This window comes from Camelina sativa, chromosome 13, assembly GCF_000633955.1.
Source record: "Camelina sativa cultivar DH55 chromosome 13, Cs, whole genome shotgun sequence".
Lineage (NCBI taxonomy): Eukaryota > Viridiplantae > Streptophyta > Magnoliopsida > Brassicales > Brassicaceae > Camelina > Camelina sativa.
The window spans coordinates 10203973-10224599 of NC_025697.1; the positions used below are offsets into that span (position 1 = coordinate 10203973).

At 35.3% G+C, this 20627-nt stretch overlaps 1 protein-coding gene across 1 annotated transcript in view; it reads right to left on the reverse strand.

Moving 5' to 3' along the window:
• LOC104736282 (AP-2 complex subunit alpha-2-like) overlaps positions 1–7132 on the reverse strand; it is an 11225-nt gene extending 4093 nt beyond the window's left edge. Inside the window, exons 1-17 of the mRNA XM_010456238.2 lie at positions 6752–7132; positions 5814–5945; positions 5325–5450; positions 5039–5101; positions 4857–4954; positions 4567–4774; positions 4299–4370; positions 4132–4224; positions 3648–3749; positions 3435–3532; positions 3063–3144; positions 1601–1689; positions 1346–1451; positions 1199–1264; positions 895–1001; positions 706–810; positions 475–595 (exon numbers count right to left, since the gene is read on the reverse strand). Of these exons, the coding sequence (XP_010454540.1) occupies positions 475–595; positions 706–810; positions 895–1001; positions 1199–1264; positions 1346–1451; positions 1601–1689; positions 3063–3144; positions 3435–3532; positions 3648–3749; positions 4132–4224; positions 4299–4370; positions 4567–4774; positions 4857–4954; positions 5039–5101; positions 5325–5450; positions 5814–5945; positions 6752–6877 (1794 nt within the window). The 5' untranslated portion in view covers positions 6878–7132. The remainder of the gene's footprint in view (positions 1–474; positions 596–705; positions 811–894; positions 1002–1198; positions 1265–1345; positions 1452–1600; positions 1690–3062; positions 3145–3434; positions 3533–3647; positions 3750–4131; positions 4225–4298; positions 4371–4566; positions 4775–4856; positions 4955–5038; positions 5102–5324; positions 5451–5813; positions 5946–6751) is intronic.

Below are 20627 nucleotides of genomic sequence, written 5' to 3' on the forward strand. Positions count from 1 at the left end.
TTTTAGGAAACTTGATTTGATTACCAGAAAAGAACAGACCATAATATAATAAGCAAAACATTGGGGAAGGACAACAAGGTTAGCAAGTCTCACTTCTTAAATACAGCCCAAATTCTTTTTTGTAGTTCTGGATCCGGGGGTTGAGTGTGCATAAGAAGCTTTGCATATGTGGAAAGAAGAATAGGAATGGTGGGAGTCCTGAGCAAAAAAAAAAAAAGGGGAAGCATTTAAGACCTACCCAAACACAAGAAGAGCACAATGCAGCGTTTGTGTTGTCCTTACGATACTGTGGGAAGCTTTTCATGCAAGATNTTCTAAGCTTGATGGCACTCTGGTCTGCTGTATCTTCAACATCTTCTGCCTTTTTTATCAGTGAAGACTATGGAAGAGACACAAAAAATCCAGCATTAAATCTTATAGCACAAAAGTCCCATCACAGTAACTTCTCATAGAATCATAAAATAATTTAGAAACCTGGCGCTCTGGAAATTTTGGCATCTCAGCTAATACATCCATAAAGGCAGCCCCTTTTTTACTCAATTCAAAGTATTCAACTGCTCTCTGTTGTATCTCTACATCAATACAACTCTCATACCTGCCAAAACAAAACTATTTTAGGAAACTTGATTTGATTACCAGAAAAGAACAGACCATAATATAATAAGCAAAACATTGGGGAAGGACAACAAGGTTAGCAAGTCTCACTTCTTAAATACAGCCCAAATTCTTTTTTGTAGTTCTGGATCCGGGGGTTGAGTGTGCATAAGAAGCTTTGCATATGTGGAAAGAAGAATAGGAATGGTGGGAGTCCTGAGCAAAAAAAAAAAAAGGGGAAGCATTTAAGACCTACCCAAACACAAGAAGAGCACAATGCAGCGTTTGTGTTGTCCTTACGATACTGTGGGAAGCTTTTCATGCAAGATGTTAAAGAGTTCACTTGCACTACATCCAGGTTGTCTAGCTAAAAGGTGACCATACTCCCCCAAAATATAAGCACTGACCTGAAAAAATTAGAAGATAACCAATATTTCTGTATTAAGCATTGTTATTTTTTACTTTGCCAACAATTTAGATACAGATACGATTGTATCAGAATGTGTAGCAAGGTAGTAGCTCTAATTCCAATTTAAATGATACTATAACTTATTTGGAGTATGCAAAATATAGAATTTGTTTATGGGAAGCAAGAATGTACAACCTTCACCATGGTCTCGTGTATTGCGATTTTTTCCAAATATTCTCTTGCTTTTGATGCGGCGTATGGCTGTCAGATCAAAGAAATTTGTAAGCTTTTGAATGTCATGGATAGGATAAACGATAAATTTATCCTAACAGTTGTAAAAACCTGCAGGTCTTCATTATTTGTTACGAACTGAACAACACGAAACCAAATGTCATCGCTAACAAAATCCCCAGCCTTGTCGATCAACTGGAGGATCACATCTACATACCTGAGAACATAAAAATTAACATCTTTAACCAATTGCTTGTGTAAGGATCTACAGGTCACACCAAATGGCCAATCGCCAATGCATGTCACTGTAACCGAAATTGTGTGCATGAAAAACGTGTACATATACTTCTTTTGAGTTCTCCTTACCATGAGAGATCAGGAGCAAACTTCTCAGCAAGGATAGCAGCTTTAAGTGATAATTCCTCCCGCATCGAAAACTCTGCTGTGCTAAGATACTGCAATGTATTTTTGGGTTCCATGTAAGCTTAAACACTACACAACTTAATCCTTCCTTTCTGTTAAACTTCACAAGTCATAAGGAGACTACAAATCAAGAAAATACCAATATGAAAGACTTACCTGCAACAACTCTTCAACTATATCCTTTGCATTTGACACATCACACATCCCATATAGCAAATCAAGAGCACGTCTACGAATACTGCAGGAAAGTTCAACCAACAGTGAATCTGATATCAATAACATAAGAGCCAAGAGAATATATATCAAACTATTTGCTCTTGAAACAGAAGCCACAATTTGCAACGTAAATAGGATTAAGTTCAAATGGACAGTGATATTTATCCAAGCTAGTCATCTTTTCTGGATTAGAAAAATAGAGCTATGACCGATTTCATGATTGAAAAAATTGTTGTACAGGTTCCAAAGTAGAGTATTAAAGAGATTTGCAAGCCATAAAAGCTGATGCTGAGATGGCAAATATAAACCAACCTGATGTCAGGGTCTTTCAAAGAAGTAATTATCTGAGACTGATGCTTCTTTATGATATCTTGAACATCTGTGACCATCAGCATTCGTGTCATATTTTCCTGCAATGTTCTCGACAAATGCATCATGAGAAACCACACAGTGCACCACCAAACACTTTACAAATTACTGTTCTAGCTAGGCTTAGATGCAGGAAGTGGGTATGTGAGATCTCACCAAGCCTAGATATCTGATGTTGGGTTCACGGACAGAAATAAACTTGCCAAGAAGAGCAACACATTGTGACATCATTTCCTTCTCAGCATCAAGATGCATGACCTATATTGTAAGACATTAATAAGTTAGAAGGTTGCACACTAAGCCAGAGAATTGTTGAGCAAAGTCAAGTCAACTATCCATTATAAACCTCTTAAAAATAGTGTCGCAACCTTCAAGCAGAGCATGTAATATTATTTACGTTCAGACAAGAATAAGAACAGACGGAGAATTTTGTACACGTAGCTGCAAGCAATTCAACACTGAAGTTTCTCCAGCGAAGCCAAACACATATTTTAAAACATCCAAAAACACACTAGTATCCTGCTTTGAGTAACTGTGATTTAACCGGAAGTTAAGGAAGTGTGAAGGGGAAGGGAATAGATGCTAGTGCACTAGTAAAATTCATGGCATCAATTTTTTCTCAGCTGTCTCACGATCTTACCAGGGATAGAGCTTCAAAAAGCACAGCATGAGACGCATTATTCTTATTTACATTTTTCACAACATCTGTCCCCATCAATATTCGCTGAAGGACCTGAAATTTCCATGAAATGCCATGAGAGAGAATTCGAAGACATATATTAGAGATTTACACAAGAAAAANCCAATATGAAAGACTTACCTGCAACAACTCTTCAACTATATCCTTTGCATTTGACACATCACACATCCCATATAGCAAATCAAGAGCACGTCTACGAATACTGCAGGAAAGTTCAACCAACAGTGAATCTGATATCAATAACATAAGAGCCAAGAGAATATATATCAAACTATTTGCTCTTGAAACAGAAGCCACAATTTGCAACGTAAATAGGATTAAGTTCAAATGGACAGTGATATTTATCCAAGCTAGTCATCTTTTCTGGATTAGAAAAATAGAGCTATGACCGATTTCATGATTGAAAAAATTGTTGTACAGGTTCCAAAGTAGAGTATTAAAGAGATTTGCAAGCCATAAAAGCTGATGCTGAGATGGCAAATATAAACCAACCTGATGTCAGGGTCTTTCAAAGAAGTAATTATCTGAGACTGATGCTTCTTTATGATATCTTGAACATCTGTGACCATCAGCATTCGTGTCATATTTTCCTGCAATGTTCTCGACAAATGCATCATGAGAAGCCACACAGTGCACCACCAAACACTTTACAAATTACTGTTCTAGCTAGGCTTAGATGCAGGAAGTGGGTATGTGAGATCTCACCAAGCCTAGATATCTGATGTTGGGTTCACGGACAGAAATAAACTTGCCAAGAAGAGCAACACATTGTGACATCATTTCCTTCTCAGCATCAAGATGCATGACCTATATTGAAACACATTAATAAGTTAGAAGGTTGCACACTAAGCCAGAGAATTGTTGAGCAAAGTCAAGTCAACTATCCATTATAAACCTCTTAAAAATAGTGTCGCAACCTTCAAGCAGAGCATGTAATATTATTTACGTTCAGACAAGAATAAGAACAGACGGAGAATTTTGTACACGTAGCTGCAAGCAATTCAACACTGAAGTTTCTCCAGCGAAGCCAAACACATATTTTAAAACATCCAAAAACACACTAGTATCCTGCTTTGAGTAACTGTGATTTAACCGGAAGTTGAGGAAGTGTGAAGGGGAAGGGAATAGATGCTAGTGCACTAGTAAAATTCATGGCATCAATTTTTTCTCAGCTGTCTCACGATCTTACCAGGGATAGAGCTTCAAAAAGCACAGCATGAGACGCATTATTCTTATTTACATTTTTCACAACATCTGTCCCCATCAATATTCGCTGAAGGACCTGAAATTTCCATGAAATGCCATGAGAGAGAATTCGAAGACATATATTAGAGATTTACACAAGAAAAACTGAACCTCAAAGAGAGCTTTTCTGGTACTGGGATCTTCGATGGTTGGGAAATACTGAAGAGCCCTCATTGCCTTAACCTGTACTAACCAAAGATATATAAGTATCCAAGATACCTTTAACTGAGCAACAAAGATACACGAAAGATGGGTCAAGCCTCTATTTCTATAAGCTAATTTCAGATAAAATGTTTAAAATGCACGGGAATAAAAAGAAGTGTATAAAAAAAAAATTAAGCTATCAAAACAAGAGTAAATAAGCCTTGTTAAGACAAACCTGGAGCCACGGAGATGGAATGCCATAGTATGTGTACTCCTGAGGAATGTCCTGGTTCCTAGAAAGGCGTTCCAAAATTTTGACACATTTAGGTAGACAACTTGAGTACGCCTCATGATTATTAGATACCAGAGCTACAAGAAGACTTGTTGAAGACGTCAAGACACCAATATCTCGTTCATCCAAAAGTTGTGCCATACGATCCGCCCTGAATGTATACAACAATGAGGATACATGAAAGGTGCAGTAGTAAAAACAAACAACCAATAACCCAGAGTGCTAATACGTACCAGCCATCCACGTTGACAGCATCAGGATTTTTTCGGAATAATCGCAGCAGGCACAATGCTGCTTTTTTCCTTACAAGAGGTCTGCAACTACTAGAAATCTACAGTAGAGAAGCCCCATAACATTAATATTTTTACTCATATTGAAAATAACCCATAACCATTCCTCCTTTGGAGTCACTTACAAGTAGCTTTTGAACATCAGGAGCCAATGACTCAGAAAAATCTCTTCCACCGATATTTCCAACCTACAGGACAAAGTAAGCATGGCAAGGTAAGAAAGCTAGAAAAAAGGTAATACCAGTTTAATGTAGTAAAGTGGCTTCGAATCATGAAATAATAGAGCACAAAAGACATAATCTATTCAACGACTTCCACAAAAATAGTGATTTAACTACATCTCTCAATCAGAAAGAGCTCATTATGCTGTAAGTAAAGATCTCAACGTAGTATGGACAAAAGACCACATACCAAGGTTAGTGCTAGGCATTGGAAAGTCTCATTCCGACCAATAATATCGTTCCGCACTGTATTTATTGCCAACTTCAAAAAATCATTGTTCTCATTGAGCAAACAAGATGTAACAATGTAGCCAACCTGTAATCATGGATGAAAAGTTCAATACCTGCAAATGAGGTAGGGAGCATAAACTAATATAAATTGAAATTGCAAATCCTTGGGAAAGCAAAAACTGGTTCCTGGTTAAGAGTTGCTAAGATGTAACTTAGTAACTCATGCGTATAAATAAATATCTCCAATACTTAACCAGATCCAGTCAAACTGAATAAGTTCCAAGCACGTGAAATAGTAACTAAATCTAGCTTTCCACTATCTTCAGAGATTTTTTTTTCCCGTTCAGCTTGATCACTAGACTAGTCAAACAAATAACCCCAACTATCATCTTCTCCTAGCCTTAGAAAGTAATATTTCATTTCTTGAGCAAACAAAACGTTGGCTTACCTGTTTTTCTGGATACTTTGGCGCAGATATAAGAGAAACCGCCTCCATATGGCCAAAATCCACATCGTAGCCTAGCATATGTATATAAAGCATTTTCCAGACATATTTCTTCTTTTTATATGGTGTCAAAACCTGTAAAATTGAAAACAATATGGAGAGTAATCAAAAAGTGCATGAATAATTCATTTCTACAATGAAACTCAAAAGAGAACAGATCTGGTGTTGGTCCAATTGGCCACACATGGACACTACAGGCCGGGTACAGCTCTGCTACTTATGGGATGGAACCAAAAAATCCACCCAAAACATCTTACTCTACTTCGTAATTTGCTATTCCAATCTTTTAGTAACCTTGATTTCTTTCCTTAGACCATCACTACATAACCGAATTTACTGTCTGGCCGTTCTCTCTTCATAGCTCCTTAATATTTTCAGATATTCTTTGTTCTTATATATCTTGATTGATCACAAGATATAAAGTAGTTTAAACATAAAGTAGTCACTCATCTATGAACTTGATATACACTCACAACATTCCAAGTAGAAAGCAGTAATGACGTTTCAAAGGGTAATTGATGGCTAATCCCAAAGCATATGAGCTAGTTATGCAATGGAAACACTATACACCCTGTCAAAGCTAGCCTCTCGTCAACTGTGGGGTTTTCCGATAAAAGATGTTCCCAGTGACTGCATCTTCGTTTCAACTACATTCTTCTCTAACTCCCTAATCAACCTATCATCATCTCTAACATTAGGCATTCCAATTGATTTTTTTAAGTTAAACAATCTCAGAGGAATAGGTAGCTGTAAAGGAGAAACATCTCCAATATCTCTAAATCAATACAGAATCTCGACGGGTACTTCGACACTGAACTACAACTCTCAATAGATTAAACAAAAACGAAGACTAATGGAATGACCACAGAGAAGCCTCAAACCTTCTCATTCTTGAAGCATGTACGTATGTTCCCGAGCTCCTTATCAACTCTGAGTCGTTCGGCTTCCTTGTTCTGGCAATTACGTATGTCGCTAATGAAGACTGAGAGACCTCTCATTCCGGTCATGGTGGAACGTAGTCCCTCAGATCCACCGTCCTCCGCCGCCTCACACGGAGCAGATCGAAACCGGATCTACCAACGAAGTAAACCGCAAACTACAGCTGAAGCATAAGCAAATTCGCGGGAGGTGAGATCGAAACCCTAATCTAGAAACGTATTAAAAATGACACCTCCGAATGGAGAAGAAGAAAATTCAAAAAAAGGAGAGAGTGATCTGTGCACACCAGGAGAGAGAAGCCTGCGGGGGAGAGACAAGACGAGAGAGCCTCAGACGACTTATATTTTTCTTTATTTGCAACTAATGACTGTTCCAATTTTGTAGTATAATTTTGGAAAATTATCCGAAATAAACAAATTTACGCGTCTTTTAGTCAAATACTTAATTGGAGAATTTATAAGCGTACTATTTTGTCAAAAATCGTGTCCTTTTACCTTTTTGGGTAAATATTTCATTTACTGCAGCTCTTGTTTTGTTTTACCTTTTTCATTTATTTTTGGGTCGCAGTCAATGCATTCAATCAGGTCGGCTCAGGTTCATCCCGTTGGTAGAGTGTGAAAAATGGTTAATCCAACCTAACTCAACTCATTATCCAATGAATTAAAAGTTAAATAAGTCTTTTAGTTGATTCAACTTATTTAATAATTAAGTTGAATCAACCCATAAATCCATTTATTAGTTAAATGAGTTAGATGAATAATTGGATTAACCCACTACAATATAAATTAATTAATATATAATATAAAATAATAATACTTAATCTTTATCATCTTTTTCACTATCATCATCATCATTATCACCATCACATAACTTTTAGTGGATAATTATAGAGGAAAAATCAGATTTTGCATTTTTAGCGGGAAAATTGTGGTTTTGAGATTTTGGCGGAAAATTACGGTTACCATTTTTAACGAGAAATTTACGTTAGCGGTTTTACGTTTTTGGCGGGAAATTTACATGTTTGCGTTTTTGGCAAGAAATTTACGGGTTTTCATTTTTGGCGGGAAATTTACGTTTGCGGGTTTGCGTTTTTAGGCGGGAAATTTACGGTTTTGCGTTTTTGGCGGGAAATTTACGGGTTTGCGTTTTTAGCGAGAAATTGCGGATTTGAATTTTGGTGAGAAAATTGCAGGTTTGCGTTTTTGGCGGGAAATATATAAATTATGAATTTTGGCAAGAAACTACAGATTTCAATTTTTAGCAAAAATTACGGATTTGTGTTTTTGGTGGGAAAATTGCGGGTTTGGGATTTTGGCGGGAAAATTATGATGATGGGTTAGTGGGTTAACTTATAAACCTATTATAACCAAACTCATTTGACTCATTAACTCATTTAATCATCTAACTCATTTATCCCATCAAGTCATTAGGGTTAAAATTTTCAACTCATTAGGGTTCTTGATTTGAGTTGAATTAAGTTGAACCATTAGTCTTGACCCATTTTGACACTCATGTGTTTTGGGCTAGCTTGTCCCACCACAATACTTTAAGGGACCAGATCAACTTTTAACATACAAAAAAAGTATTACTTCCTCCGTTTCAAAATATAGAATGTTTTAACTAAAGCACGCAGATTAAGAAGTCTTTACTTTTAACAAGTTCAACCAATCAGAAACAATACTGCATAATATAAAATATTAAACTAATCTAAAAGTTGCATACAAACTTGAAAACATCTTATATTATGAAACAAAAAAAACTTCTCTAAAACATCTTATATTTTGAAACGGAGGGAGTACATTCTATACTTGAAACTATTTCAGATTATTGAATGGAAATGGGTTAAAAAAAAATTAAATTTATTATTTTTCCACTACAGTTGAAGAAATAGATTAAATGGATTAGTAATATGCAATTATTAAAGTTGATTAAAGGAGTATAAATATTATTAAGGGGCACAAAACAGAAACAAGAGAACAAAAAAGATGAGTAGGATCATGAACTAGTTGGATGACAGTGGTGACCAAGCTGTCACTAAGAAGATCCCTCCATCTCTATTAAAATGATGCTTGCTATCAAAGTATCCTAAGAATATTTTGAATTTTTTATTTATTTTTGCAAACATATCGTAAGTATTATATTTTTCTTTGCTTAAAATATTTTTTATATTTATTAATGTTTTGTTCTTCATTCTTCACCTACCAACAATTCTCCTTTCCACCTTTTTAACTGGCAAAAAGATGCCTGTTAAAAATTAGCAAGTAAACAAATAAGATGCTCTGTCTAGTTAATGGCAAATTTTCTTTGTGAAAAGCAAAGAAGTAAATTTTTTTCACTGTTTTTCACATCCAAACATTAAGAATGTCTTGTTATCGGCATCTATGTTACGCTCCAACCGCCACCTTTTAGTGGGCTCCATGTCTACTCCAAGTCTATGGGCCTACTTTTTTTAATGGGTCTCACGTTCTCTCACTAGGCCCATGATCCATCTATATCCGACGGTCAGTTTGTTACGTCCAGGAGGTTTTTAAAAAGTTGTTTACCATCCCTACAAATCACCACATGATATTTCCCCNGAAAACAATATGGAGAGTAATCAAAAAGTGCATGAATAATTCATTTCTACAATGAAACTCAAAAGAGAACAGATCTGGTGTTGGTCCAATTGGCCACACATGGACACTACAGGCCGGGTACAGCTCTGCTACTTATGGGATGGAACCAAAAAATCCACCCAAAACATCTTACTCTACTTCGTAATTTGCTATTCCAATCTTTTAGTAACCTTGATTTCTTTCCTTAGACCATCACTACATAACCGAATTTACTGTCTGGCCGTTCTCTCTTCATAGCTCCTTAATATTTTCAGATATTCTTTGTTCTTATATATCTTGATTGATCACAAGATATAAAGTAGTTTAAACATAAAGTAGTCACTCATCTATGAACTTGATATACACTCACAACATTCCAAGTAGAAAGCAGTAATGACGTTTCAAAGGGTAATTGATGGCTAATCCCAAAGCATATGAGCTAGTTATGCAATGGAAACACTATACACCCTGTCAAAGCTAGCCTCTCGTCAACTGTGGGGTTTTCCGATAAAAGATGTTCCCAGTGACTGCATCTTCGTTTCAACTACATTCTTCTCTAACTCCCTAATCAACCTATCATCATCTCTAACATTAGGCATTCCAATTGATTTTTTTAAGTTAAACAATCTCAGAGGAATAGGTAGCTGTAAAGGAGAAACATCTCCAATATCTCTAAATCAATACAGAATCTCGACGGGTACTTCGACACTGAACTACAACTCTCAATAGATTAAACAAAAACGAAGACTAATGGAATGACCACAGAGAAGCCTCAAACCTTCTCATTCTTGAAGCATGTACGTATGTTCCCGAGCTCCTTATCAACTCTGAGTCGTTCGGCTTCCTTGTTCTGGCAATTACGTATGTCGCTAATGAAGACTGAGAGACCTCTCATTCCGGTCATGGTGGAACGTAGTCCCTCAGATCCACCGTCCTCCGCCGCCTCACACGGAGCAGATCGAAACCGGATCTACCAACGAAGTAAACCGCAAACTACAGCTGAAGCATAAGCAAATTCGCGGGAGGTGAGATCGAAACCCTAATCTAGAAACGTATTAAAAATGACACCTCCGAATGGAGAAGAAGAAAATTCAAAAAAAGGAGAGAGTGATCTGTGCACACCAGGAGAGAGAAGCCTGCGGGGGAGAGACAAGACGAGAGAGCCTCAGACGACTTATATTTTTCTTTATTTGCAACTAATGACTGTTCCAATTTTGTAGTATAATTTTGGAAAATTATCCGAAATAAACAAATTTACGCGTCTTTTAGTCAAATACTTAATTGGAGAATTTATAAGCGTACTATTTTGTCAAAAATCGTGTCCTTTTACCTTTTTGGGTAAATATTTCATTTACTGCAGCTCTTGTTTTGTTTTACCTTTTTCATTTATTTTTGGGTCGCAGTCAATGCATTCAATCAGGTCGGCTCAGGTTCATCCCGTTGGTAGAGTGTGAAAAATGGTTAATCCAACCTAACTCAACTCATTATCCAATGAATTAAAAGTTAAATAAGTCTTTTAGTTGATTCAACTTATTTAATAATTAAGTTGAATCAACCCATAAATCCATTTATTAGTTAAATGAGTTAGATGAATAATTGGATTAACCCACTACAATATAAATTAATTAATATATAATATAAAATAATAATACTTAATCTTTATCATCTTTTTCACTATCATCATCATCATTATCACCATCACATAACTTTTAGTGGATAATTATAGAGGAAAAATCAGATTTTGCATTTTTAGCGGGAAAATTGTGGTTTTGAGATTTTGGCGGAAAATTACGGTTACCATTTTTAACGAGAAATTTACGTTAGCGGTTTTACGTTTTTGGCGGGAAATTTACATGTTTGCGTTTTTGGCAAGAAATTTACGGGTTTTCATTTTTGGCGGGAAATTTACGTTTGCGGGTTTGCGTTTTTAGGCGGGAAATTTACGGTTTTGCGTTTTTGGCGGGAAATTTACGGGTTTGCGTTTTTAGCGAGAAATTGCGGATTTGAATTTTGGTGAGAAAATTGCAGGTTTGCGTTTTTGGCGGGAAATATATAAATTATGAATTTTGGCAAGAAACTACAGATTTCAATTTTTAGCAAAAATTACGGATTTGTGTTTTTGGTGGGAAAATTGCGGGTTTGGGATTTTGGCGGGAAAATTATGATGATGGGTTAGTGGGTTAACTTATAAACCTATTATAACCAAACTCATTTGACTCATTAACTCATTTAATCATCTAACTCATTTATCCCATCAAGTCATTAGGGTTAAAATTTTCAACTCATTAGGGTTCTTGATTTGAGTTGAATTAAGTTGAACCATTAGTCTTGACCCATTTTGACACTCATGTGTTTTGGGCTAGCTTGTCCCACCACAATACTTTAAGGGACCAGATCAACTTTTAACATACAAAAAAAGTATTACTTCCTCCGTTTCAAAATATAGAATGTTTTAACTAAAGCACGCAGATTAAGAAGTCTTTACTTTTAACAAGTTCAACCAATCAGAAACAATACTGCATAATATAAAATATTAAACTAATCTAAAAGTTGCATACAAACTTGAAAACATCTTATATTATGAAACAAAAAAAACTTCTCTAAAACATCTTATATTTTGAAACGGAGGGAGTACATTCTATACTTGAAACTATTTCAGATTATTGAATGGAAATGGGTTAAAAAAAAATTAAATTTATTATTTTTCCACTACAGTTGAAGAAATAGATTAAATGGATTAGTAATATGCAATTATTAAAGTTGATTAAAGGAGTATAAATATTATTAAGGGGCACAAAACAGAAACAAGAGAACAAAAAAGATGAGTAGGATCATGAACTAGTTGGATGACAGTGGTGACCAAGCTGTCACTAAGAAGATCCCTCCATCTCTATTAAAATGATGCTTGCTATCAAAGTATCCTAAGAATATTTTGAATTTTTTATTTATTTTTGCAAACATATCGTAAGTATTATATTTTTCTTTGCTTAAAATATTTTTTATATTTATTAATGTTTTGTTCTTCATTCTTCACCTACCAACAATTCTCCTTTCCACCTTTTTAACTGGCAAAAAGATGCCTGTTAAAAATTAGCAAGTAAACAAATAAGATGCTCTGTCTAGTTAATGGCAAATTTTCTTTGTGAAAAGCAAAGAAGTAAATTTTTTTCACTGTTTTTCACATCCAAACATTAAGAATGTCTTGTTATCGGCATCTATGTTACGCTCCAACCGCCACCTTTTAGTGGGCTCCATGTCTACTCCAAGTCTATGGGCCTACTTTTTTTAATGGGTCTCACGTTCTCTCACTAGGCCCATGATCCATCTATATCCGACGGTCAGTTTGTTACGTCCAGGAGGTTTTTAAAAAGTTGTTTACCATCCCTACAAATCACCACATGATATTTCCCCATCCTTAGGACCCTTGACCGAAAAGATAAGTGCACTTTAAAGACATATGTGACCAAATCAATTCTTGTAAACCTCTCCACAAGTCTCTTAAACCGGGGTGTCACAATTCACCCCCACTAACAGATCGCAACGTCCTCGTTGCGCACCAAGACCGTCACCCTCAACGGTGTGAGTCCACTCGACTCCACACTCGTCTGGGTTCAGCCTAATACCACTAGTAAAGCTCCGACCGCCACCTCTTAGTGGGCCCATGTCAAATCCCAGTTCATGGGCCTACCTTCCTTAACGAGCCTCACGTCCTCTCACTAGGCCCGTGAGCCCATCCATATCCGACGGCCGGTTTGCTATGTCCAGGAGGTTTTAAAGACTTGTTACCGTCCTTACAAATCATCACATGATTTTTCTTTGTGTTTTGTCCTCACTCGCACAGTTCCGACAGTCACTTCCCGGAAGGTCACCCATCTTGTGACTACTCTAGCTCAAGCACAGTTAACTTTGGAGTTCTCTCAGAACTTTGACCGAAAACATAATTGCACTTTGATGACATATGTGGCCAAATAAATTCTTTTAAACCTCTTCGCAAGTCTCTAAAACCGGGGTGTCATAATCCAACTGACTCATTCCAAATCAGTCCAGAAGTACACTCCAAGGTGACTCATCTATAACAGCCATGACATCCATGGACTCTGACTCCTTTAAAACGACATTGTCGATAGTAAAGGATGTGTCGATGTTGAGAGTCAAAGCAGCAATGAACATCTACTAAAACAAAGATTTAAGCTTTTAAATATTCATATCAGTTAATTAGGTAAGTTTGATCTCAAGGTTTTAGGAAAAATTACCACATGATCCTACATAGCTAAGACTATAGCTAGAACGTTAGCTCATATACATATTGCAATACTCTAAGTAATGAGCACGAATTTCAAATGTATCGGGGTGTGGTGAATTGTTTTGCATATACATAAATCTAGAACTAGTTTTTTTTTTCTTAGTAACAAACCGACCATTGGATACGGATGGATTTACTGTTCACGGGCTGAAATAAACGTGGAGCCTACTGAGCGAGGTGGGCCCATAAGTTTGGAGTAAATATGAAGCCCACTAAGAAAATTGGTGGTCAGAGAGTTACTAATCTTCTCTTGCACCGTCTGATGCTTTTCTTCGTTCCCAAGAAACTTTTGCTCGTACGATTGACTTGAAGAACTTGCTCCAAAACCTTTGTCAAACCCGATTGAGCCCACACCAAATCTCTGCCCCTTCTTAACTATACAAAAAGTTTGGAAATAAAATAATTTATATGCAATAATTAAATTAAACTATGAAAACTTTGAGAGTGGAAAACTTCATCTTTCTCGACTAGGGATAATTGGTAGTCTAGTGGTGTGCTGACTGAACTGCCAGTTTCTCCTCCTGTGCAGCTCTACATCTTAGAACAATTTCTTCCACCTTTTTATCGACAAATGTCCCATTCGATTTGCGTTTGTCGGCTTGTGTGTCTCCTCCACAAATGTCACGATGTGAGGAAGTCCGTCTCGGGATTAGCTTATGAAATTAGAGCATCTTCTATAAACTATCGTAATTCATAAGAGCATGGCAAACTCATCATCTTCTATAAACTCTAAATCTACTTCAATTCATTTCTATTTTTTCCTTTAAAATAGATATTGCTGTTTTTTCTTTATATATATATATATATATATATATATCTATAGAAACTCGATTTCTTTTTCAACAGTAGAGTTAAAAAAAAAATTTGTAAAATGGTCTTTTCATTTTATTTTTTAAAAATTTAAGATCAAAATAAATAAATAAATTATTATTTTGGGTATGTTTTAGAGATTTAGAATTATACTCACGAATTTATTTATTTTAATTTTAAATTTATTAATAATGAGTGAGATTAATATTTTGTACCGCCGTTTACTTATCTTTGCTAATTTCCTTGCAGTATAAAAAACCAAAATCAAACTTTAGCTTTAGTTTTAAACTACTCCTTAATTGGAAGTATTTGGTGTAATCATTCAGTCCATAATATACTATTGGGTTACTGTTCACCAAAACGAAAGGTCTGTAGAGTTACTACTCTTAACAATCATCACTATAATTTTTCCATTACTTCAACTTATAGGTATTTGGTGTAATCATTCTGAATGGTTCATACAAGGTTTTATATAATTTGATATTTATATGTGTTAACTGTTTTGCTAAGTCGGCATTGGATGTCGTGAAGATATATATGAATTGATTGTAAGGAAATTACGTTAAAGCGAGAGTTTGTCTTGATCATAGAAGATAAGGACACATTATTATTCTTTATTTGGATAATAGCAACTAGAAAGGGCCGGGTAAGCAATCTAGGGATCGATGACCTTCTTCTACGTCACATAGAAAACCTGGAAATAGTAGATGTTAGCTTAAGGCTCTAGCATTTTTTTGTCACATACACAACAATTATTGAAAACAAGGAAAACAACAACACATAGTTCATGGAATTGCTTGTTAGGCAGTTTCAAATTCATTGGATGAGCCCTTGGTACATAACTCAGAACATGCCTCGGTGCATTGTACAACTGCTCCATTCACAATTTCACTTACATCTAATTTACAGAAACAATATTAGAGTTAATTGATTATTCATATGCTCCAAAAATCTAATAATAATAATAATAATAAGTTTTTGTGTTACCGGAGTTTTGGTGAGTGGTTAAGGCACCACACACAGAAGATGCACAACCCATCTTACAGTATTCGATGACGGCATCACCTTAAATAAAATAAAATAAAATAAAAATATTCTTCTAACTTGCATCAAAATCTTGGTCCAACTTGTAAAAAATTATCAGAGTTTCCAAGAATGTCACGTGGACCCGGAGGACATGGCCCCTCAACAATTTTGCATCTACAAAGGTTTGCACAAGTTTCCCTAGGAGTTCCAGTAATACGGCATACATTGTAACAGTTTCTAGCGGTCGTGTTCGGGCAACAACTCTTTGCTTCAACTTGAATCTCCGCCAAGACAAGACTCATTAGGAGCACACTTAGAAACAAAGCTTTGCCTTCCATCTCTCAATTGANTTTCAACAGTAGAGTTAAAAAAAAAATTTGTAAAATGGTCTTTTCATTTTATTTTTTAAAAATTTAAGATCAAAATAAATAAATAAATTATTATTTTGGGTATGTTTTAGAGATTTAGAATTATACTCACGAATTTATTTATTTTAATTTTAAATTTATTAATAATGAGTGAGATTAATATTTTGTACCGCCGTTTACTTATCTTTGCTAATTTCCTTGCAGTATAAAAAACCAAAATCAAACTTTAGCTTTAGTTTTAAACTACTCCTTAATTGGAAGTATTTGGTGTAATCATTCAGTCCATAATATACTATTGGGTTACTGTTCACCAAAACGAAAGGTCTGTAGAGTTACTACTCTTAACAATCATCACTATAATTTTTCCATTACTTCAACTTATAGGTATTTGGTGTAATCATTCTGAATGGTTCATACAAGGTTTTATATAATTTGATATTTATATGTGTTAACTGTTTTGCTAAGTCGGCATTGGATGTCGTGAAGATATATATGAATTGATTGTAAGGAAATTACGTTAAAGCGAGAGTTTGTCTTGATCATAGAAGATAAGGACACATTATTATTCTTTATTTGGATAATAGCAACTAGAAAGGGCCGGGTAAGCAATCTAGGGATCGATGACCTTCTTCTACGTCACATAGAAAACCTGGAAATAGTAGATGTTAGCTTAAGGCTCTAGCATTTTTTTGTCACATACACAACAATTATTGAAAACAAGGAAAACAACAACACATAGTTCATGGAATTGCTTGTTAGGCAGTTTCAAATTCATTGGATGAGCCCTTGGTACATAACTCAGAACATGCCTCGGTGCATTGTACAACTGCTCCATTCACAATTTCACTTACATCTAATTTACAGAAACAATATTAGAGTTAATTGATTATTCATATGCTCCAAAAATCTAATAATAATAATAATAATAAGTTTTTGTGTTACCGGAGTTTTGGTGAGTGGTTAAGGCACCACACACAGAAGATGCACAACCCATCTTACAGTATTCGATGACGGCATCACCTTAAATAAAATAAAATAAAATAAAAATATTCTTCTAACTTGCATCAAAATCTTGGTCCAACTTGTAAAAAATTATCAGAGTTTCCAAGAATGTCACGTGGACCCGGAGGACATGGCCCCTCAACAATTTTGCATCTACAAAGGTTTGCACAAGTTTCCCTAGGAGTTCCAGTAATACGGCATACATTGTAACAGTTTCTAGCGGTCGTGTTCGGGCAACAACTCTTTGCTTCAACTTGAATCTCCGCCAAGACAAGACTCATTAGGAGCACACTTAGAAACAAAGCTTTGCCTTCCATCTCTCAATTGATCAGTTGTTTGATTGCAAGATGTATATGTGGAGAGTTATAAGCTTGTATTTATGAAATGGTGATGAGACAAGGCTCCTTTAAATACTAGATGGTCTACATTTAACAACCACAAATTTCGTTTGACACCCTACATCACATTCTCTGTAGACTTTGTGTGTACACGCTGCGTGGACCAAACCTTATCTTAATGGCAATCTAATTCACACTAAGGATAGTTTAAAATCTTGTTCTTCTTTTTCTTTTTGGTTAACCAGATAAAAAGAAACACAAATCTATTAGAGTTTTGTGTTACTATTCCGTATTAGTTTTGCTGTCTATATATATATTGTATGTTCGTGCTAACTTGTGTAATTATGATGACGTTCTTATAATTAGCTTCATAAATATATATATATATATACACATATACGTATGAGTAGAGAGTTAATATTATGAATATTCTGTCAATAAAGTTTTGTGCTTCTTCATTTAATTTCTTTACCGTGCTTGTAGAAATTTCTAGAAACAAATATCTTCTAGTTAAGAAAAAAATCCAAATAGTTTGTTACAACGTGTTTTTTGTCTTTATTTTTGTTTTTTGAATATTACGTTGGGACCAAATGAATGCTTTGTTTCCTTAGAACCTCCCGAAAAGCGGCATACATTGTAACAGTTTCTAGAAGTCGTGCTCGGGCAACAACTTGGTTGATGAAGCTGAAATGGTAACTGCTGGTTCTGAAACGACAACGTTTGGTTCTGATGCTGAGGCGATTGCGGTTGATGTTGAGGAGATTGATTGAAAAGCTGAAACCCTAATTGACTCAGATGCAATTCCCTATCATACAATGCCTTTCCCAAATTGACTCAGATGCAATTCCCTATCATACAATGCCTTTCTAGAAGGATCAGAGAGAACATACCAAGCATCAGAGATCAACCTAAAAGCTTGCTCAGAGTACGGGAACTGATTCCGACCCGGGTTAAGCAACACGACGAGTCTACTGTACTAAGTCGCGACGAGCGCTGATGATGGAGAAGATGATGCTGACAGAAGACGATGGTGGCTGAAAAATTGCCGGTGATGATGGTGATGGCTGAAAAATCACCGGCGATGATGGTGTTGAAGATCCGACAACGATGATTTAGAAAAAAATGTTTCGTCAAATATGTATTAGAGTCTTTGTAATTCTTCCCTTGAATAAAGGTAAAAGTGTAATTCATATATTAAATGAGACTTTGCGGCACCACAATCGCAGCTCGAGAGTGTGATTCGACGCCTTTTATATTTTTACTAAACTCATCACAGTCTTCACACACCTGAATCATATCGCAGTTGAGCCGGAATATCATTCGTTGGTGACCCTGTGATTAGGTCGTCACACCGGAGCCATACCGGACTTCCTATATTCACTATTTCGTATTGGTTCTGCTGGTTGTATATCCCCTTTATAATAAAATGTAAGTAGACAACATTGTTTTGTAGACTATATAATTTTACTAAGTTAGTTACAAATAGGTTATAGATTAATTGATAGATTAATTGGTTACAAGTTAAATAGTTGGTGCAGCCTTACTTTATTTTTTGGAAGATTTTATTACTAGAACACATTGTTTCCAAAAATCTTAAAGAAAATATTCCAAAGAATCAACTGATATCATTTAACTTACCATATTAATTTCTTTTATTAAATTATTTATCAACGAAAATCTTTTGATATCTAACTTAACATATTAATTTGTTAATTATCATTATACTTCACCTCTCATTATTATATATGAGTCTATTTTGTGAAGCAAATAAATTCTCATATTATTTATTATAATTAAAAAATAGTTTTATTTCCGAATATACCATAAGTTGAATTGTTAAAACCAAATATAAATTGTTCATTCTATAAAATATTCAAGATTTAGTAATATTATTATTTAAAAACAATATCTATTAAATTAAAAAATTACTGAGTAACAGGTCAAAATTTGAATATTTAAATTCAATTTCATATTTTTTTTGTTGAATTTTATAATATAATAAACTTTATTTTGAAATATTTTTATAATATTGAAACTTGATATAAAAGTTAGAAACTATAAACACTCTAAATTGATTTGTTATAGCAATGTTAATAATATGTCACTATAATATAAAAGAATTTCAATAAACCAAATATATTAAAACAAAAAATATAACAATATATTAAATTACACATAATATAATAATTCGCTTTTTAAAAACCAAATTTACAAAATTATGATGTAGAATATACAATGCTGAAATAACTTCACAGCTGAAATTACAGCGAGCACTATGGCCGAGGTCATGGTCATGCCGCGACACCGACAACACAGACATCCTGTACTCAATCAAGTGGAGGAGGAGATACAGTACCACAAGTTCCGAAGAACTGCAGAACGGGACGTCGCCCTTTGGAAAGGCAGAAAAAGTGTGTATCGCAAGACTTTCATGACCAAAGAAACTTGGTCTCTCATTCGGGTTGCTCGACCAACAATGGCTAACTACAAAGCAGTTTGGTTCCCTTTCTACACTCCGAAGTATGCTTTTATAACTTGGTTGGCNTATATTAAAACAAAAAATATAACAATATATTAAATTACACATAATATAATAATTCGCTTTTTAAAAACCAAATTTACAAAATTATGATGTAGAATATACAATGCTGAAATAACTTCACAGCTGAAATTACAGCGAGCACTATGGCCGAGGTCATGGTCATGCCGCGACACCGACAACACAGACATCCTGTACTCAATCAAGTGGAGGAGGAGATACAGTACCACAAGTTCCGAAGAACTGCAGAACGGGACGTCGCCCTTTGGAAAGGCAGAAAAAGTGTGTATCGCAAGACTTTCATGACCAAAGAAACTTGGTCTCTCATTCGGGTTGCTCGACCAACAATGGCTAACTACAAAGCAGTTTGGTTCCCTTTCTGCACTCCGAAGTATTGTTGGTGCGGGATTTAGCACCCCCGACATACCGAACTAAACCAGAAAGACAATTTGGTTATTTAACTAGGAGTCCAGTTAGGAACTCAGTTAGGTCATTTAAGCCCACTTTGGGTAGAAGAAGCCCAGCCTCGAGGGTGAAGAATCGACTTCCACTTCGCCCGGCGGCCGATCTAAGAGATAGAGTAACTTTCCTTATTTCAGTTCGCCTGATAAGGAAAGTTAGTATATTATGCGATCTATGAATATGTATAAAGAGGGAAAGACTTCTCCATTGTAAATCATCCATTATTGAATACAATTATTCAGTTCTCTTCTTGATCTTAGCAATAGAAACCCTAATTTTTCAAAGATCAATTCCCTTTCTTCTAATATCAAAGCTTAGATTGGTTTTCTAGAGAGTTTACTTTACTGAATTTGTTTTCCCCCATAAACAAATTCAT